General features: G+C 49.8%; 1 protein-coding gene across 2 annotated transcripts in view; it reads left to right on the top strand.

Annotated features, from left to right (window-relative positions):
- Nt5dc3 (5'-nucleotidase domain containing 3) overlaps positions 1-21,353 on the top strand; it is a 51,105-nt gene that overhangs the window by 24,365 nt on the left and 5,387 nt on the right. For both annotated transcript variants that reach the window (XM_013072261.3, XM_087192719.1), the window contains exons 4-12: positions 541-596; positions 3,011-3,101; positions 3,610-3,747; positions 5,601-5,661; positions 5,949-6,051; positions 6,175-6,276; positions 7,870-7,951; positions 9,382-9,468; positions 11,414-11,554. In XM_013072261.3, the coding sequence (XP_012927715.2) occupies positions 541-596; positions 3,011-3,101; positions 3,610-3,747; positions 5,601-5,661; positions 5,949-6,051; positions 6,175-6,276; positions 7,870-7,951; positions 9,382-9,468; positions 11,414-11,554 (861 nt within the window). The remainder of the gene's footprint in view (positions 1-540; positions 597-3,010; positions 3,102-3,609; positions 3,748-5,600; positions 5,662-5,948; positions 6,052-6,174; positions 6,277-7,869; positions 7,952-9,381; positions 9,469-11,413; positions 11,555-21,353) is intronic.

Below are 21,353 nucleotides of genomic sequence, written 5' to 3'. Positions count from 1 at the left end.
TTACCTTTCAACGATGATCTTTAGGGCTGCGGAACCACAATTCCCAGGTGGATTTACAGAGGCTAAGTCTTGGCAAAGCAGGAGGACGCGTACCTCTTGGACACGACTCTTCCTTTGCAGTTGTGCTTTGTGGCTGGGGATGAGCCAGTTGCCAGATCTGGTTTTCCTTTGCTGTCCAGCCACCTCCTCAAAAAGCACTTTAAGCTGGGAGTGGTGGCGCCCACCTGTGATTCCAGCACTCTGGGAGGCTGAGGCAGGAGGATCACAAGTTCAAACCCAGCCTGGCCAACTTAGCCATTTAGTGAGACCTTGTCTCAGAAAATACAAAATAAGCCAGGATGTAGCTCAGTGCAAGGCCCTTCAGTCCCCAGTTCTATAGAAAGCAAAGAAATAAAAATCACTTTAAATAACAAGCAAGCTTTCAGAATGTCTGGCTCCCTGTCAGGCCGAGGGTGGACAGGATTTATGGCGTGGGACCACATTAGTCCACGAGCAGGTTGCTGTACGCTGTTACATGTGCATGCATTTATGTTTTTAAAGGCAGTGCTGATGAAGATCGATGCTTTTCATTACATCCAGCTGGGAACCGTTTACAGGTGAGAGGAAGGCTCGGCCGGGTGAAGGTGCTTCAGGCTGGGGCGGCCCCGGAGGGCGGCAGGGCTGGGGTTGGGCTGCTGTGTGAGGGGAGCGGGGAGCGGGGAGCGGGGAGCAGTGCTAGCCCAGAAGAGTCGTGCAGGGCTTCTGTCTGACGCCTGAGAAAAAGCAGTAGCCGAGTTAGGGAGGCAGAAGCATGAGCCACGCATAGCTGCTAGCACCGGGCAGGGTCGACTGCTGCTGTGGCCCCGGGGTGCTTTGGATATTAACTCTCCCCCTTAGAATTTGCACGTGTATTTCACTTAGCCAGAAGTGTTTGTAACTTTTTATTTTTTTTGGTACCGGGGATCGAACTCAGGACCTTGTGCTTGAGAGGCAGGCGTCAGAACCACTGAGCTAAATCCCTGGCGTGTTTGTAACTTTTAAAATTGAGGATTTTGCCTCTTTTAAATGCTCTAATTTGGAAGTGACTTGTGTTTAGGTTCCTTCATATACCTTTACAAAGCTGTGCCTGGCTTAGCTTAGATTCTTCCCTTACAAACTCTTTGTTAAAATTATTTTTCATCCAGGCGTGGTGGTGCACGTGTGTAATCCAGCACCCGGGAGGCTGAGGCAGGACCATCTGCAAGTTTGAGGCCAGCTTGGGCTACATAGCGAGTTTGAGGCCAGCCTGAACTACATAGTGAGACCGTGTCTCAAAAAAACAACCACAAAAGTTACTTATTTTTCATTGAAATAGAGCATGAATGAAGCTAGAAACAATCCTAAAGGCACTGTAGGGGACAGCAGCAGACCTGTGTCCTCCCTCCCCACCCGTACACTTCATACTCTTTAGTTTTTTCCCCCATCTCTCCTCTCCCCTCCCCTCCATAATCTGTAAATAGGGAACATGCGGTGCCTCTGTGTCCTGCTTGCTTGGTCCCGGGTGCTGTCCCTCTGTCCGCACTGTGATTGCTGAGGACTCGGCTCTCCCTCGGCTCTCCCTCCTGCCACCTGTCCTGCCCACCCCTGCCCTGCCCTCGCTCAGTCTCAGTGTCTGGCTGCCGTGTGAGTCCCCACTGACCTCGTGACTCTCCAGGCCTTGCTGCTAGAGCTGGCAGGTGCACCATGCTTACTTTCGTCCTGGTACAATGTTCGGTTCTTCTTGCCCTTAATAATCTGTTTGTATTTGCTTGGTTTCTGCAGTGTCTCCGGCACTTCCTCGTTGCTGGGCACAGTGCCCGACACCCAGACTTGAGGCAGCAAGGGTTTATTTGGCTCAGTTTGTAGGAGCCTCAGTCAGGTCGAAGTCTGCTGTTTCCAAGGCAGGGTGCCAGGGCAGAGATCCAGAGAGGAGGGAGGGGTCGGACGCTCCCGGGCCCGTGACCACCTCCTTGGAGCGAGCTGCACCTCCCAGCATCACGTTCCTCAGAGGTCAAATCCAATCACCTCACCAAGCCCCAGCTATGAGCGCATGAGGCGTGGGGTGGGGGCATCTAGACATAAGCTGTAACAGTGGGTTTCCATATTTTTTTCCCCAAGTGTTTTATTTCATGTCAAGTATGTATTTGTTTTTCAATAATTCAAAAAATTTTGTTTTGTTTTGTTTTATTTTTTGAGACAGGATCTTGCTATGTAGCCCAAGCTGGCCTAGAACTTGCAGCGATCCTCCTGCCTCAGCCTCCTGAGTGCTGGGATCACTGGTGTGCATCACCACGCCCAGCCACAGATATTTCTTAAACATAATGCCAAGCACAGGCCGCATTGTGCGTGTGCTTTAACGCCGACCCATCTGAGTCCGTGATAAAGCCCCGTCAGCTCCCTCCACCGCCACCGCTGAAGCACAGCATGGCCTTCCGTGCTGCCTGTCCTGCGGTGTCCTTGTCACCGCCAGTTTCTGCAGTGCGGAGGAGCTGGAGTCCTTGGGGCTGAGGCGGGCAGGTGGCGGATGGGGAAGCCGGTCCTGGGTGTTCCTCTTTGTGGTGTCCCCGCTACCTGCCTCTCCAGCCTGAGCTCTCCCCTCTGCACCCAACCAAGGGTGGAAGAGACCACCCGAGCGTGTCCCTGGCCAGCCTGTCCCTCTGCTTTAGGGATCTGGCGGCCCAGAAAGCCCTCTTCATCCTGTGCTGTCTTTCTGTGCTTCAGTGGGCCCGGCTGGGAGACGGGCAGTCACAGAGCTTCCTGCTGGGCCTGTTGGGGAGTGAGCGCTTCCTGCTCCTGTCACCATGCACAGCGCCAGTGTTAGCTGCTCGTGTGTCACCCCCGCGGCCTGGGAGTCCCTGCAGCCGTGCGTCGCCTGGTGCTCTGGGCACTTCCAGGGGCACAGTTCTCCTCATGGCGCCCGTGTCTCCCTCCTGGCTGACAAACCCCAGCGTGGCCGAGGCACAGTCGCTGTCGCCCTGGGCCGCTCTCTGATGGCGCCGTCTGCTTTTCCCAGAGGCCTCAGCGTGGTCCCCGATGAGGAGGTCATCGAGATGTACGAGGGGTCACACGTGCCCTTGGAGCAGATGAGCGACTTCTACGGAAAGGTGCAGGGCCGGGGACCCGGAGCGTCGCGGCCTCCTGGCCGAGTCTCCCTCTTCCTTTCTCCCCATCTTCCCCCTCGGCCCTTGAGGTGACCCTAGGGGCTGTCAGTGCAGGGTGCCAGACACCGAGCCCAGCTGCTCTTGTCTCAGCCTTGGTCCTATGTCCCAAGTGGGACCAGGGCGTGGAGCCGGGCGTGGGGAGAGCAGAAGGGCCAGGGGCCACACTGTCATCATCTCCTGGGGTGAGATACCTGCTGTGCAGTGAAGGGTATTATTACAGTCTCCTAGCCGGGCGGGCGTGGTGGTGCACACCTGTAATCCCAGCGCTCTGGGAGGCTGAGGCAGGAGGATCCCAAGTTCCAGTCCAGCCTGAGCAATTTAGCTCCTTTCTGTCTGTCTCTATGTATAGGAATCTCCTTTTTCTGTGGACGATCCAGGTCCCCTTCCTCCCTGGAAGCCCTCTTGCCTCCCTGGCTGGGTCCCTGGGTCTGACCCTTCCTCCTGTCCACAGAGTTCCCACGGAAACACCATGAAGCAGTTCATGGACATTTTCTCGCTGCCGGAGATGACACTGCTATCCTGTGTGAACGAGCACTTCCTGAGGAACAACATTGACTACGAGCCTGTGCACCTGTACAAGGATGTCAAGGTGCTGCCTGCCGGGCATCAGTGCCCTGGCCTTCCTGGGAACTGCTGGGGAGGGCTTTTAAACTGATGTTTTTCTGCGCATGGGAGTGGTGCATGCCTGTAATCCCAGCACTTGGGAGGCTGAGACAGGAGGACACCATGAGTTCGAGGCCAGCTTGGGCTATATAGCAAGACTCTGTCTCAAAAACAACCAACCAAGTCCCATGGGAGAGGGATGTAGACAGAACCTTCAGCCGTATAAAGTTCCATTTTTATGTTTTAACTTACATTCCTGATCACATATGTCTACATGTTCATACACTTTCATTAGGCTGTAGGAGCTTTCTCAGTACCTAAAAGTGTTTATATATTATTTACATGATGCATATTTATATGTATTTGTACTATATAATACTTTGTATGTGTATTTATATGTAATTCATATTTACTTAAAAATATATATTTTAAAAAGATACATACAACCTAAAAATATATTTTACTTCTGCTTATGAGTAATTAAAGTTTTGACTGTCCTAAATCCTGGGATTTAGGAAGATAAAGGATGAATTGTAGTTTCTCAGGATCAGTCTGGTATTATTTGAGCTAAATTTAAATATTTATTTATTTAGACTTTGGAGGCAGGGTCTCACTAGTTAGCCCAGGCTGGCGATCCTCCTGCCTCAGCCTCCTGAGTGATGGGATGACAGGCATGCACCTGGCTAGATTTAAATATTTAATTTCTGCTCTCCTTTCCGCTCACAGACCCTTCATCTTTAAGAGTCACTGTAGGCTGGAGATTTAGCTCAGTGGTTCTGCCACCTGCCTGGCAAGTGCAAGGTCCCAAGTTCGATCCCTGTATGAAAAAAAAAAGTCACTGTAGTGCCCCCTGCATTCATTGGCGAGCTCAGTGTGGACTACGAGTGTTAGCGTGCCGTGTTGCCGCCCCGTTCCTCTGAGTGCATTATGTCCATCAGGATATCGGGACACAGCTGCCCCTAAACTGTCACCCCGCGTCACAGATGAGGACGCTGAGGCACAGAGAGGCTGAGTCCCCTCCCAGGCTTGCACAGCTTGTCTGTAGCAGAGCCCAGGTCTCTAAGCCCAGCAGTCAGCTGGTGTGTAGCCGTTCTCCTGCTGCTGCTGGTGGAAGCCAAGAGGCAGGGCTTGGTGCCCAGCGTCCAGTCTCGGCAGAGGCCCCTCCAGCCGTGTAGGCATAGGCAGTTTGGCCTACAGCCCAGACTTCCGCCTATGGGACCAGAAAGCATCCTGTGTGGACACCCGGCTCAGTGTACCCTGCCAGCAGCGGCCACCACACCCGATCCTGCAGGGGGCGCCCTCTCCTCCCCCTCCACCCCTTCTGCCCCTCTGCCCCTCTGCCTCTATCTGCAGTCAGATCACCTCTCCGCCAGGGACCTCCTCCGCGACAGTCTCCTGCCAGCTGGTGGCACCTGAGGCGGGCTGTGCTGTCTATGGCCTATCTGGCCCGGCCTAGTCCTGTTGGGGCCGGGGGCGGGGGGCGGTGGGGAGGGCCGGGGAGGGCCAGGGAGGCGGATCATGGCTGTCCCTGCAGGAGGCTGCGGTCATCCGCCCACCACTCTGCTGCAGGACCGGTGTCCTGTGGGGCCTGATCAGTCACCCACACAGGTGGCCTCTTCGATGTGAGCCTTCCCCGGGCCGCACGTCAGCTGCCCCGTCGTGGGGACCTGGGCTCTCCCCAAGGGCGCCTGTGGCAGATGGAGCGGGGCTTCGATTTCGCCCAGTGCGTGGCCTGCCAGCTTCTGGGGACAGAAGTCAGCACCAGAGCCGGCTCACGTGGACCTGCTGTGGCGGCACGAGGCCACGGTCACTCATTGATGCGCCGCTGTCTCTGGACAGGACTCCATCCGGGACGTGCACACCAAGGGGATCATGTACCGAGCCATTGAGGCTGACATCGGTGTGTACTGGGCGGGATCCGGCCTTGTACCCCTGCCAAGACTGTATCCAAGCTGCAGTCTCTCCCTGGCTTCATGCAGGCGCCCTCCTCTTTGGAGGAGCTGGCGGCTGCAGCCACCTAGTTTCTTCCGCTTAGACCCAGGAGCGGTGCCCTGGGTACCCCGTGCCCCCAGAACCAGTTTCCTGACCTCCTCCGTTCCCCACTGAGCCTCGGGCAGGGCTGCCCCATTCAGTGCACGGGCGCTGGCCGGCCGGCTGCCGGCCCCATCTGCGGTCTCTCCCTCTTAGAGAAGTACATCTGCTACGCGGAGCAGACCCGCGCGGTGCTGGCCAAGCTGGCCGACCACGGCAAGAAGATGTTCCTCGTCACCAACAGCCCCAGCAGCTTTGTGTGAGTGGGCGCGGCCTCGCTTCTTTGTGCCATCACTGTAGCAGTTGGAAACTGGAAAGAAATAGTTGCAAAAAATAGTTCATCCCTTTAGCCTTGGCCCGTGTGGCCGCCTTGTTGTTCCAGGGACAAAGGGATGAGGTACATCGTCGGGAAGGACTGGAGGGACCTGTTTGACGTGGTCATCGTGCAGGCTGAGAAGCCCAACTTCTTCAACGATAAGCGCAGGTGAGCATCAGCTCTGGCCGCAGACTCATCGTGGGGCGTAAGAAGTCACAGAATGACAGTGCTGGCAAGGCCGTGGGTGAGGGTGAGGAGCCCGGCTGCACTGTTCCTGGGAACGTAAGCTGATACAGCCATTAAGGAAATCAGTGTGGAGGGTCCTCAGCAAACGGAAACTAGGAATTCCATCTGGCCCAGCCATTCCCCTTCCAGGTATCTCCCAAAGAGTTAGTCATGAGATTCCGGTGATCCACGCACACCTCTGTTTATAGCAACACAGTTCACAATGGCTGAATCTTGGAAGCAGCCTCTTTGTCCATCAGGTGAATGGATAAAAAAGTGGTATTTTATATACAGTGGAGTATTACTCTGCCATAAAGAAGGATAAACTTGAATCATCTGTAGGAAAATGGATGCCCCTTGAGACCATAATGTTAAGTGAAATAAATCAGATACACAAGCTTAAATATCACATGCTTTCTCTCTTCTGAGAAGCACAAAGTATAAATAAAGAGCAAAATCAAAGGTTAGATAATAGGAAGTGGGGAGACAGATCTTTCTCAAATGGGAAGGGGATCAGGAGGTGGGAGGGGAGGAGGGAGAGGAAAAGAATGAAGGTGGGTTGTGTACCTGTGCCAGCTCTCCATGAGGAAGGTGAACATTATGTACTGCAGATACGGACTAATAAAAAAGAAGAAAAAGAAACAGCAGCAGCATGGCCCACACCCCAGCCCTCGGCTCCAAGCAGTGCTCCGGCTGGGGTCTTTCAGGCTGCGGCCTTTCAGGCTGTGGCTGGGCTCTGCCAGACTTTGAAGCAGCCTCAGCTTGGGTGGGGGCGCCGAGTGCAAGCCGCACAGTGTCTCCGGCGCAGGGGCCTGACGGGGAGTAGGAAGGCTGGGGCCGCGGCAGGGGGGCGGGGGTGTTACTCGTCCCCACCCGCCCGGCCCGCGTCCCTGGGCTTGGGAACTCCTGCCTCGGCCCCAAACCGCACCTCTTGGGGTAGCGGCCGACTGGGGAACACTTTCACCCGAGTCTCTCTTGCCCGAAGTCAGGGGCCAGGCAGCCTTGGCTGTGGCTGAGGTTCTCGGGGCCACTGTGGTCCTGGAGGGAGAGAAACAGTGCAGATGGGCTTGAGAGAGCGAAGGGCCTCCAGAGCGGGGAGAGACAGCTGCGAGCACAGCGAGCCTCCCCCGGGGCTCCTGGGCTGCTCTGTGTCCCGTCCGAGCGCCCGGGTGGGGCTGGGGATTGAACCGGGGCCTTTGGTCCGGATGCCTGCTTTGGTAGCAGACTCACGTCCGCCTGTGTTTAGCGAGAACCCAGAACCACGCAGAGCTGGGAGCAGGGCCCGGTCGGTGCGGAGCATCTGGACCGACATCCGGAGGGGCTGTTTGGAGTGGGCATGGCCCGAGATGAGGCAGGGAGTGGAGTCGAGGAGCTGGCACAGCTGCCTGGGCAGGTGGGCGGTGGAGTCAGGGGTCCTGGGGTTTCCGCTTGGCAGAGGGAGCTGCTTTCCGTTGCCTGGGAGTAACTGGGTGGCGTTTGTGGCGCCGAGCCCTGTGCCGGGCCCTGGGTGCTAACATTTGCCATTTCTGTTGCCAGACCTTTCCGAAAGGTGAACGAGAAAGGTATCTTGCTCTGGGATAAAATCCACAAGTTGCAGAAAGGCCAGATTTACAAGCAGGTACCTCTCTCCCCGTTCTCCTTCCTTCGCCTGGTGGTGGTGTCACAGCCGGGGCTGGTGGCCGCCAAGGCTTCCCGAGCACAGGCGCCTGGCCGAGTCCCTCGGGTCCACTGCTTGGAACTTGATGGTCAGACTGAGGCTTCCACCAGGCTCTTTCCAGGACGCCTGTATCCGAATTAGCTCAAAATTGAACGGGGTTTAAACATGAAATTAAAACTTTACTTTTTATAGTCTGTCAAAGAGGTAACTAGAAGCCAGGTGTGGTGCCCACGCCTGTGACCCCAGTGCTTGGGAGGCTGAGGCAGGAGGACTTCTGTGAGTTCAAGGGCAGCCTGAAGAACATAGCAAGACCTGTCTCAGAAAACAAAAAACAAAACAAAAGCAAATAAGTAACTGGAAATTTCTAAGGTGCATTAATAATGGCGTATTATATACCCAGATCAATAATGATCTCCCAGTGAAAGATGTTTTATGTAGTTTTAACGTATTTTCTCATATAAGGTTCTATTCTGTTTGAAAGAATGAATTGCTAACTTTTATTATGTTAGTGGTTTTTTTTGTTTTTTTTTTTGGTACCTGCGATCGAACTCGGGACCTTACGCTTGCGAGGCAGGCACCAGAACCACTGAGCTAAATCCCTGGCTGTTTATTGTTTTTTTTTTTGGTATTGGGGATTGAACTCGGGTCCTTGCGCTTGCGCAGTAGGCGGCGAAACCACTGAGCTAAATCTCCAGCCCAGTTAGTGGTTTTTTTAACTACTGATGTTCTTGGTGGTTTATAACAACCTGTTGGGTTTGTCAAAAAGTATATTTTCCAGGCCTTGAAAAATTACATTTGATACACCATTTCACTTCTAGAAGATTAGCCTAGGAAAATTAAGATGTATCTAAATAAAACTTTCCTACAAGAATGTTTATCACAAAGTAACTTACAAAATATGTAACAATGTAAATGGTTAACATGGGTATTGGTAAAAAGAATGATACTTTTCAGCTCTTCTAGTTACAGTGAAATTATTTATGGGCCTAGAATGTTGATCATAGGATGTTAATTGTAACAAGGTAGTTACAAGAAGTGCCTATGATATGAGACTTTTTTGAAAAGTACATTTGATGCACAAGACAAGTCTAAGCCAAGTGTGGGGGCACACACGTGCAGTCCCAGCCCTCGGGGAGGCTGAGGCCGGAGGACTGCCGTGAATTCAAGGCCAGCCTGGATTACACAGTGAGACCCTGTCTCCAAAAAACAAAAAACAAATTAAAAACAAACAAGATAAGTCTAAAAGACTCCCTAAGAAGGGTCTTTCACCCTTATATTTTGGTATTTAAGATAAGTTAACAAGCAAAAACAATTTTTTAGACATTTTAAAAAATAGGTGTTTTGGACCATTTCTGTCATTTGATGTGATATCTGTATTTCTCTCATTACAGGGCAATTTATATGAATTTCTGAAGCTCACCGGCTGGAGAGGCTCCAAGGTGCTGTACTTTGGTGACCACATATACAGCGACCTTGCGGTGAGGACCCTGTCCTGCTCCTGTTTGTCGGGGGACAGATGAGTTAGGTTCATGTGTTAACGGTTTCTCTTTTGTTCAAGGTTGTTCTTACGCTTTTAGGGAAACTCGGACTAGGCCACATTTTAAAATGTCTCCTTTTAACAGACCATGGTAGATCAGAGTTGTGGAAAAGATCAAATTTTGGGAAAATGGCGGAATTAGAAATTTACTCAGTTCATCAGAAAAATGTTGCTACTGCAAGAACAAGGCGTCAGTCAGTGCCGGTGGTGGCTTTCTTTGCTTTTCCTCCCCTCAGGGCATCTGAGACCATGAGAGTGCAGGGTGGGAGCTGCTGGTCACAGCTGGGTGGTGGACGGGACTGGAATGAGGGTTAATCCACGCTGGCCAGGGATGGAGGCGTTCGGGCCGCGGCTGCCCTGGCTCCTCCAGGACCGAGTCCACCCCTGGGAGCTGTCCCGGGCACCTCGCATGTGTCGGGACCGGAAGCCCAGTGTCGGGTGGTGTCTGGGGACGGCGGTGGCTGCCCGGCTCCCTGCCTGCCATCCTGAGGGCAGCGTCAGGGCGTGAGTGGCCACCACGTTGGGACAGATTTGAGAGCCGGTGTGAGGCACGGGGAATGGGCTTTATTATTATTAATTTAGCGTCACGCACTCATCCTGTGGAAGGCCCTGAGAGGCTCCTGTCGATTTTCACCTTCCAGAGCTTGCTCCCATCGGGAATATTGAGAAGCGTGTGCTGTAGGTTCTTGTATATTCTAAGTAGAGAAATAGCAAAAGGTTTAAAAGATCTAACCAGTGAAGGAGGCGGCAGGCTGAGCTTTGGAGCCAGAAACCATTTCTCTCCTTAAAGCCCCAGAGCTGCCTTTTCCCCCACAGTGTAACAGCCTGGGGTCCCCTAGCTGCCCTGTCACCTTCTCTCCTACCTACTGCTCTGAAGCCACCTCTGGCCCTGCCCTCGTTCTGCTGTTCCTGCCCTTGGGCCTTTGCACTTGCTGTTTTTTAAGCCAGAATCCTTTTTTTCTCCCACGTTTGCACACATTCCCTCTTCTCCCCTAGATCTCTGTTCAGATGCCCCTCTGATGGCCTGTCCTGCCTAAGTACCCTGTGTAACACCATGGTCTTTCTCCCGCCCCTCCTTCCCCGTTCTGCTTGACCTCTGCCCCTTGTACTTCTCCCTGCCTGCCGTTGTGTATTTACTTGCTTGCTTGTTTTCTGTGAAAGCAGGGATTTGTCTTTTGCTGTTGTTCATTGCTTTATCTTTGTATCTAGAATGGGGCCTGGCCAAACAGTGCTTGATAAATGTGTGCCGGCTCAGCAAATACCCCTCTCAGACATTCTGGCCTGCTGTCAGATCATGGGGCCATCGATTTGGGATGAGAAATGTGATGAGTCCAAGCCTGAGGCTCTGTGCCTCGCATAACTCTTGAGCTCACGGTGGGGCTCGCCGAGGTCTACAGGACCTGTGTTGGTTTTCCTTTTACTGTTTTGGAGACAGGGTCTCACTGCTTTCCAGGCTGGCCGTGAGCTCCAGGTAATCCTCCTGCCTCAGCCTCCCGAGTGCGGGCTCACAAGTGTGCGCCCCCAAGCCCAGCATGACCTGTGTTCCTGAATGAGAGCCTTCACTCGTGCTCCACTCCTGCCCTTGTTTCTGTTTTTTCCTCCCTAGCATGGTTAATGATCCCAGACCCTGTGTTTTCCAAGCCTGTGTCCACAGGAGCTGTGATTCACAGAAGCCGAGCTCTCTTAGGGTGACTTGGCCAGAGCCCCGTGCCCAGTTGCTTTTAATGAAGTGTGTAATTCATCGGGTGCGGCTTGGTTAATGACTGACCATTACAGTTACAACTCATTTCAGTGAGCCCCGTCCAGCCCTGGAAGGGCAGGGCAGTGCAGAGGTTGGCGCTGGCTGTCCAGGGCAGTGCTGACACGTGCGTGGCTTTTCTCACCAGGACCTGACCCTGAAGCACGGCTGGCGGACGGGCGCCATCATCCCTGAGCTGCGGTCGGAGCTGAAGATCATGAACACAGAGCAGTACGTCCAGACCATGGCCTGGCTGCAGACCCTGACCGGGCTCTTGGAGCAGATGCAGGTCGGCGCCACTTCTTGCTTTGTGTTAAGCTTGACGTCAGCGGGTGGAACTGTTTCTCAGGCTTCCTGTCTGCCGGAGAGGGAAGTGTGAGGCTGAGTTTATCCTCTGGTGCCTGCAGGGTGCTTACAGGGCGATCTGTCATTTCCCCCAGGGACTTGGCTCTGCTCACTGCCGCCCTGCGGGGCCTGGGAAGATGCAGGTGTTGCTCATTTGCTGGTGGCAGTTGGGTCCCCTGTCCACACTCCGACTGCCCCGTGCCCTGGGGAGTGGCATGTTGGGGCCCAGGCCTGGTCCTGTGTTAGCCTGCTGTGGGCCAGCTTTGTTCTGGGCCTCAGTTTCCCCGTCTATAAGCAAAGGGTCTGTGCAGTGAACACTTCAGGCGCCAGGCCTTCCTGGAAAGTCACGGGGCACAGTTGGGATCCCTGGGTCCAGCCCCTGTGTGCTGTCCTGGGCCAGGCGGCAGTTGCTGTCTGTCTCTCTGTCTCTCTCTGCAGGACGGGATGAGCGGGCCTGTTCCCAAGGGCGTGCATCCCGCCAGCCGACTCCTGGCCCTTGGGTGCTGCCCCTCAGTTGCCGCTGTGACCCCTCTGCACCTCTCTCCCCTCCCCTCCCCTCCTGGCACTTACTTCCTCCTTGGTCTGAGCGTCCCCTGGTTCCATCCAGCACCAGCGCCACCTCCTCTAGACAAGGGGCATGGCCACCACTCCCTTGGCTGGCAGCCCTGCCCGTGGCCCAGTGCCCACGGCTGCACCTGCCAGTGGCTTTGGAAGCAGGCAGGGCACCGCCTCGCTGCCCCAGCTGGCAGCCTCCCCCAGGCAGCCGGCACCAAGCGGTCAGGCCCCTGGGAGCACATTCTGGAGAGTGGGGCCAAGCACGTCCCGGGCCTGGCTTCCAGCGCGCTCCGCCTGGGCTGGGTCTGGGCTCTTCCCTGCTGAGAGCTGGTTTGGTTTCCTGCACTATGCTTGCCTGCGAGATGAGATGGTTTCTAAAAATACCAGACATCACCTGTGGCTCAGCGTAGCCCAGGAGCTGAGCAGTGCCTTATGATGCCCGTTGTCACTCCGTGCTGTTCTCTTAATGGGCACAGCTGTTCCGTGCAGGTGGTGCGAGGTTTCCAAATGAGAATGAGGAAACTGGGGTTCGGGGAAGTTGGGAACGCGGCCGAGGTCATAAGGTGACAGTAGGACTCGAAGGAGGCCTGGGATGTGCAGGCCGGGCTTCAGTGCTGCCCTAATGCGCTTGCTGGTGGGGAGCCCTCGGGTGCAGGCAGACTTCCTGTGCTCCCGCTCCTGGTTGTGCTTTCAAACTTCTTTGTTTTTGTTTGTTAAAATTCTTTCATTGGTGCATTTTAGGTATACAATATGTTTACATTCCTCATTGGGTGCTTGTACCTGTACATGACGTATCTTGGTTCTTATTCTTTCCCCATTCCCTGCCCTCCCTTCACCCCTCCACCCTTCCCTATTTAGACTTTGTTTCCATTTTTTTCTTTTCTCATCATTTTTCCTTTTCTCTTCCCCTCCCACTTCCCCTGCCCCTTTGGTCCTTTTCTTCCTATTTCAAATTATCAATTGTTTGTTTTAATCATTTTCCTCCTTATTTACACTTTCAGTTTCTCCCACCAGAGAAACTATTCGGTATTTACACATGTGTGTCCTATTTATTTCACTTAAGAGGATGGCCTCTATGCATCCATTTAGCTATAAATATCCCTAGTTTCTCATTCGGTATGGCTGAGTAGTACTCCATTTTTTAAAAAAACCACATCTTCTTCATCCAGTCTCCAGCTGATGGGCACTTGGGCTGTTTCCAAGCTTTAGCTATTACAAACCGTGCCGCTATAAACATGGGTGCACGTATATCGCTGTGGTATGATTCTTTTAATTCTTTGGGGAAGATTCCCAGTAGGGGAATAGCTGGGTCAAATGGGACCTCTAAGCCTAGTTCTCTGAGGTATCTCCATACTGATTTCCACAGTGGTTGCACCAGTCTGCACTCCCACCAACAATGGAGAAGGGTTCCTTTCTCCCCACAGCCCCGCCAGCATTTGTTATTGGTTGATTTCTTGATAGCATCCATTCTTTGTGGGGTGAGGTGGAATCTCAGCATTGTTTTCATCTGCATCTCTCGAATGACCAGTGATGTTGAACATTTTTTCATATCTTTATTTGCTGGTTTTACTTCTTTGAGAAATGTCTGTTCATTTCAGATGCCCATTTTTGAATTGGGTCTTTGAATTTGGGTCTGATTTTTTCAGTTCTTTATATATTCTAGGTAGGAGACCTTTGTCTGAGGAACAGCTGTTAAAATTTTTTTCCCACATTGTTGGTTGTCTGTTAGCTCTGTTGGTGGTTTCTCTTGCAGTGCAGAGGTTTTTTAATAAGATGAGATCCCAGTTGTTGATTCTTTGTGCTAGTTCCTGTGCTACTGAGGTTTTGTTCATAAAGTCTTTTCCTATGCCAATGTCTTCAAGAGTTCTACCTAACTTATCTTCCAGCAAGTTTAGTGTTTCTGTCTTAATATTTAGATCTTTAATCCACTTCGATCTTACTTTAGTGCATGGTGATAGATATGGGTCTCATTTTAATCTTTGGCAGATTGAAATCCAGTTTTTCCAACACCATTTATTAAATAGGCTATCTTTCCTCCAATGAGGGTGGTTGGCTCCTTTGTCAAAGACGAGGTGGCTGAGCATGTCTAGAGTTGTTTCTGCATCTTCTGATCTATTCCACTGATCCTCAGGTCTGTTCCTTTGCCAGTACCATGCTGATTTTATCACAGTAGCTTTGTAGTATAGTTTCAAGTTGGAGATTGTGATACCCCCAGCCACATCTCTGTTGCTTAGAATTGCTTTAGCTATTCTAGGTCTCTTTTGGTTCCAAATGAATTTTTGGATTGTTTTCTCTAGTTCTGTGAAGGATATTGTTGGAATTTCAATTGGCATTGCATTGAATCTATATAGTAGTTTTGGAAATATGGCCATTTTTACTATATGGGTTCTTCCTACCCAGGAACAAGGGATGTCTTTCCATTTTCCTATATCCTCCTCGATCTCCTTTTTCAGGGTGCTGTAGTTTTCAGCGTAGAGGTCTTTTGCTTCCTTTGTTAGATTGATTCCTAGATATTTCATTCTTTTGGATGCTATTGTAAAAGGAATTGTTTCCCTAATTTCTCTCTCAGTGAGTCTATTATTTGTGTATAAGAAGGCTATTGGTTTTTGAGTGTTGACCTTATATCCAGCTACTCTACTGAATCTGTCAATTAAGTCTAGAAGTCTTTTGGCGGAGTTTTTTGGGTCTTCTATGTAGAATATCATATCATCAGCAAATAATGACAGTCTAAATTCTTCCTTTCCTTTATTTCTTTTATTTCTTTCTCTTTTCTAACTGCTGTGGCTAATGTTTCCAGAACTATATTGAACAGGAGTGGTGATAGTGGGCATCCTTGTCTTGTTCGTGATTGTAGCATGAAAGTTTTCAGTTTTTGACCATTTAGTATGATGTTGGCTGTTGGTTTTTCATAGATAGCCTTAATCAGGTTGAGATAAAGACCTTCTATTCCAATTTTCTGTAGGGTTTTTAACACGAATGGGTGTTGGATTTTGTTGAATGCTTTTTCTGCATCTATTGAGATGATCATATGGTTTTTGTCCTTGACTCTGTTAGTATAGTGTATTGCATTTATTGATTTACGTGTGTTGAACCATCCTTGCATCCCTGGGATAAATCCAACTTGGTCAGGGTGTATGATCTTCTTGATGACCCTCTGTATTCTGTTTGCCAGTGTCTTGTTGAGGATTTCTGCATCTATGTTCATTAGGGAGATTGGCCTGTAGTTCTCTTTATTGGTTGGGTCTTTCCCTGGTTTTGGAATCAATTAACAGATGCTTCCAGGAATGAATTTGGAAGTATTGCTTCCCTTTCAGTTTCCTTGATGAAGAGTAATGGTGATAGTTCTTTAAATGTCTTGTAGAATTCAGCAGTAAAGCCATCAGGACCTGGGCTTTTCTTTGTTGGTAAATTTTTAATTATGTTTTCAATTTCACTCATTGTAATTGGGGTGTTTAGAATTTCTATGTCTTTATTTAACTTTGGCAGTTTGTATGTATCTAGGAATCTGTCCATTTCTTCTGCATTTTCCATTTTATTAGAGTACAGGTTCTTGAAGTAGGTATTGATGATCCTCTGGTTTTCTGCTGAATCTGTTGTGACTTGACCTTTTTCGTTCTTTTTTTTTTTTTTTTTGGTACCAGGGATCAAACTCAGGTCCTTGCGCTTACGCAGCATGTGGCAAAACCACTGAGCTAAATCCCTGGCCCTACCTTTTTTGTTCTTGATTGCATGGATTTGAGCCTTTTCTTTCCTTTTTTTGATAAGGTTGGCTAAAGGTTTATGCATTTTATTTATTCTTTTGAAAAACCAACTCTTTGATTCATTGATTTTTTGTATTGTTCTTTTAGTCTCCATTGCATTGATTTCTGCTCTGATCTTTATAATTTCTTCTCTCCTATGAGATTTGGGTTTGCCATGCTCTTCTTTTTATGGAAGCTTGAGGTTCAGCATTCAGTTGTTTATTTGAGCTCTCTCTGTTTTCCTAATATGGGCATTCACTGCTATGAATTTCCCTTGCAGAACTGCTTTCATTGTGTCCCATAGATTCCTGTATGTTGTATTGGCATTATCATTTACTTGTAGAAACTGTCTAATTTCTTCTTTAATTTCCTCTGTGACCCATTGGTTGTTCAGGAGAGTGTTATTCAATTTCCACGTGTTTGTGGGGGTTTTGCATTTTCTTATGTTATTGATCTCCAATTTTATTGTACTATAGTCTGATAATATACAGGGGGTAACTTCATTTCTTTTACATTTACTTAAACATGTCCTATGAGCTAGCATGTGGTCTGTTTTGGAGAATAACCCATGTGTAATCGAAAAGAATGTATATTCTGACTTTGTGGGGTGGAACCACTCTGTAAACATTTATTAAGTCCGTTTGTTCAATAGCTTGCTTCAGTTCTAGAATTTCATTGTTGATTTTTTGTCTAGATGATCTGTCTTTTTGTGATAGTGGGGTATTGAGGTCCCCCACTACAATTGTATTTGTGCTTATTTGGTTTTTCATGTCCATTAATATTTGTTGGGGGCATACGTATTTGACGTATATATATTTATGATTGTCATCTCTTCCTCTTGGATTGTTCCCTTCACAAGGATGTAGTGACCATCTTTGTCTCTCTTAATTAATTTTGGTTTGAAATCTACTTTGTCTGCAAATAAGATTGCTATGCCTGCTTTTTTCTGGGTTCCTGTTGTGTGGAGAACTGTTTTCCATCCTTTACTTTCAGTCTATGAATTTCTTTTTGAGTTAGGTGTGTTTCTTGTATGCAGCATATTGTTGGATTTTGCTTCTTAATCCATTCTGGCAGTCTGTTTCTTTTGATTGGTGAATTGAGGCCATTAACATTGATGGTTATAATTGATAGATATTGAGTTATCCTTGTCATGATGTTTTACTGTTGGTGGCTTTTATTTTTTATTTTTCCCCTTTTCCCTTTAGTTTTTTGCCTTGCCTGGTGGCTTCACTCTGTTGGTCCTCGTGGAGTTGTGACTGTCATTATCTTTCTCTAGGATATTTTTTTAGAATTGTTTGGAGTGCTGGTTTGTTCATGAATTTCTCAGGTGTTCTTTGTCGTGGAAGTATCTAATTTCCCCATCGATTTAGAAAGATAATTTTGCAGGATACAACAGTGTAGGTTAGAAGTTATTTTAGGGCTTGAAATACTTCACTCCAGTCTCTCCTTGATTTGAGGGTTTATGTTGAGAAGTCTGCCATGATTTTGATGGGCTTTCCTTTGTAGGTGATTTGTTTCTTTTCTCTAACTGCCTGTAGGATTTTGTTCATCTATTGGGTGTCTGGGATCTTGACTATTACATGTCTAGGTGTAGATTTTTTTTGATTGAGGGTAGTTGGAGTTCTATGTGCCTCACTTATCTATTTGTCCAATTCTCTATCTTTGTCTGAGAAATTTTCTACTATTAATTTTATGAACATTTTTTTTTTATGTTGTACTTTCTCCTGCTTTTTCGTGGACTCCTATCAGTCTTGTGTTATTCTTCTTTGCATCATCTAGCAGCTGCTGGATTGATTTCTCGTGGTCCCTTACTATTTTTAAGAAATCTCTGTTTTCTTGGTCACTAACTGCAATCCCGTCTTCTATATCTGATATTCTCTCTTCATATTCCCTTAATCTGCTGTGAATACTTTCAGTGGAGTTTTTAATCTCCTAGATATCTATTTGCATCTGTTTCATGGATTCCATTTCTTTCTTATGTTGGGTGATCATGGTTTCCATTTCTTTCTTATGCTGGGCATTCATGGCTTCCAGCATGGTTCTGAGCTCATCTGTTTTTTTATCTTTCTGTTCTAGAGCCTCTAATCATGTCTTTCATTCTGCTCACCATCTCTGTAGTTATCTGGGAAATTATTTCTGTTTTGAATTTTTCTAGGGCCTCATTCTTCTGTTTTGTTACTTCCTGTGCTATCAGTTCAGGGTGTCCAGGTGGTTGATTATCAGACTTTTCTACCTCATTTCCCCCAGAATTTGCCTTTTGTGGGGTGGAAGTCTGAGTTTGTACCTTGCTTAAATGTCTTCTTATTATTGTTTTTGGTATTGTCCTTGGTTTAATTCCTGGGTTGATACTTCAGAATTTTAATTATTGTAAGTATCTTTGTTGCTTTTATTTAGAACCCTTATGGAATGATTGCTTTTCACTGGTGTCTTCCAGATATAGCTGGTGTTTAGGTTTTGAGTCTCTAATGACTCTAAGGCTATCTTATTTTCATTATACCAGGAAGGACAACTGATTAAATCAGTCACAACACCTTAGCCTAAGTGATATAATCAGCAACACCATAGCATCAAGTACATCTTAGAAAATGACAATTTGTGGTAGTTATTAATGTATCACCTTTAACTGTGTGAATTAAATCAAAATCGAGGACCAGCCCAAAATATGCTTATAGTGAATAAACTCTTCAATATAGCAACTTTACCCTTCAGCATGGGAACTTAGAAGGAGTTGGGGAGGGAGGGATGGATAGGTAGAAGGATAGGGAAAGGTTAGCAGTGAGGCCAGAGGGCAGAGGAAGATCACACAAACTCTAGGAAACTGTTGAAGATAAGAGGAAAAGACAGAATGAAGGAACTAAGATGAGAACAGAACAACCTAACAGCAATAGGGAGGCTAGAAACTGCATTTACTTTCCTTTAAAACTAATGACAATCGAGAGAAGGAAAAGGAGAAGAAAAGAAAAAGAAAGAAGAAATCTGAATTAGGGCCAGAACAGGAACAAAAAGGAGATGAAAAACAATGTAGGACAGCAAGAGAGTGAGAGAGAAAGAGAAAGAAAAGAGAAAAAAAAAACAAGAAGAGAAAAATAAAAATTTGAAGAGTAGAAAAAAATAAAAATTAAAAATAAGAGCCAAAAAAATGGAAAATAACAAAAAATAAAAATGAAGGGCCTCCTTCAGGGTATTTCTCTGCTGTCACAATAGACAACGTGGGCAGCAGTGTGCAGATACAAGTCAATGAGTCTCAGCAAGCCAGTCGCAGACCCATGTGATTCAGGCTGATTTCTGGCTGCAAGTCCCAAGTGAGCTCCCTGTCCTCCTGCAGGGTTGAACTCTGCAAGGCTCTACTGCAGGTTCCAGCTGCCCTTCCCCTGGAGATAGTCCAGGTTCCGATGGGAGGTGAGGATCCCTCCAACTTACCTAGCATGGTGGTCTGGTGTGCCTTTATTGCAGAGATTCTTTTCACTCTTCCAGTGGGCTTCAGTTTTTATCAGGGAGCCTGAGAGAGGCCCTCTCTCTGTTCACTTCTGCTCTATCTTCTGGAGCTCAGGACAATGGCCTTTATGACCCCCTGTGCCTCTGTAGTGTGGAACCAGGTTGCAGCACAGCCAGGAGGCTGGGGTTGGGGGGGGCAGCCTGCAGGGGCCCGCAGCTAAGCTGGTCACTTGGAGGCCAGGGCACAGGGGCGGAGCGGGGCTGCACTTGGCCGAGGTCCCCACCGTCCTCTGGCTGGTCGCTGGGGGGCCGGGGCACGGGGCTGCTTTCAAACTTCTAGTTCCCTGCGGTCAGCTGCGGTCCAGGAATATTAAATGAAAAATCCGGAAATAGTCTTAAATGACTTGCATTATTACAGTGCATTGTTATATTTGATCTGTTATTTTTGTTGATGTTACCTTCTTGCTCTGCTTAATTTTTAAATTAGGTTTTATCATAGGTGTGTGGGTGTACAGGAAACAAAACAGCATGTGTGGGGTTGGGACATCAGTTGGGTCAGGAGTCTCCTGGGGATAAGGGACAGCCCTGCCTGCCCTGTTGCAGGCTCTCAGAGATGGTGGTCAGACAGACATAGCCCTCGGGTGATGGTGTCAGCACATCTTCGCTTTGGGAACAGCTTTGCTGTACTTTGGTTTTCCGCTCTGACCTGTAAAAAAGTTTGGTGATCAGCGGGTGTGTGTGTTAAAGAAGGGAGATGCTGCCGAAACTCCTGTGACTTGGAGAATTAACGGTCCAGGGCCCAGGTTAGGGAGTGGAGAGCGGGAATTACGGACCTTTCATGTCACCGCCACCCGGTTGTCCAGGGGAAGAAGCTGGGCCGATGGATGAGTGACTTCCGGAATTCCAGAGCTGGTGGCCCGCAGGGCGGGCTGGGCGGAAGGGAACCAGGCTGACTGTGGCCCCGTGTCCCGGAGGGAGAGCACATCAGGGCGCTGTGGGCGGGGCCTAGGTTGTGAGGAGCCTGGCTGGTGGTTTGCAAACACCGCACAGCACCTTCCCTGTGCCAGCTCCAGCCTGCGTCCACCTGCAAAGTCCTGCTCTCCCTTGTCCTAGAACCCTGCCAGGGGATATTTTAGAGCACAAAGCTCGTTATTCAAGAGGAGGCAAATCTGTCCTCTGAGATCGGGTTTGATGCTTGGGTGCCAGGGGGTCACTGGGGCGCGTGGGGTGAGTCCGGTGGGAGAGTATGATTTGGGGTTTCTAGGGAGGGTGGAGGAGTAACGTCAGGCCCAACTCCTGAGGAGGAGGCTGGAGGAGAGGAGCTTACTGCAGCGGGGAGAGAGGCAGGGGAGAGAGGCAGGAGTAAATGCGCACGGACTGGGTCCCTGTGGGGGCAGGAGGCTGGTGGGAGGGAGGCGGCGCGGGGTGTGGCCTGCGTGCAAGGGCTGAGGGCCCAGCCAGGCCTGGATGGCGAGCGCTGAGCCTGCAGGCTGCGTGGAGGGCGCTCCTGAGAAGAGAGCAGGTGGCTGATCGCGCGCCTTGCCTGCAGGGGTGGCTTGGGGATCCGTGTGGCACCTCTGACAAGCGTGCAGCCCTGGGCTCGTGCCTCAGCGTGTCCCCCACAGCTCTGGGGCCAGCTCTGGGTCCCAGCGTGTGAGGCCCAGAGCATGGTGGGGAGAGGGCCGGGGTCTCTGGTTCCCCTCAGGACAGACGTGGTCGCCTCCCAGAGGGCCAGCACCTCACTGCTCCACACAGGGCCTGAGGGTTTCTATCTACCCAGGAATTGGGGTGGGGTCTCAAGCTTCCGGTCCTAATGGGCAGGGGAGGGAGCCGGTGTCTCCTTCCTGTTCTTAGAGGAGGACACGGGCCGAGGGCAGGGCTGCAGAAACCCGCCTAGGTGGTGTCAGTGTTATGTCACAGGCCGCCCACAAGGGCTCCATCCTGTCCTCCGTGTCTCCAGTGTCCAGTGCACGCGCACACGCACACACACGCACACAGAGACATGCCTGGGGG

Source organism: Heterocephalus glaber, unplaced genomic scaffold, assembly GCF_053883595.1.
Source record: "Heterocephalus glaber isolate CG9 unplaced genomic scaffold, H.glaber_assembly_v1.0 deba00001572, whole genome shotgun sequence".
Taxonomy (NCBI): Eukaryota; Metazoa; Chordata; class Mammalia; order Rodentia; family Bathyergidae; genus Heterocephalus; species Heterocephalus glaber.
Note: the sequence above shows the minus strand (reverse complement) of the source record. Positions and strands in the feature narration are given on the sequence as shown.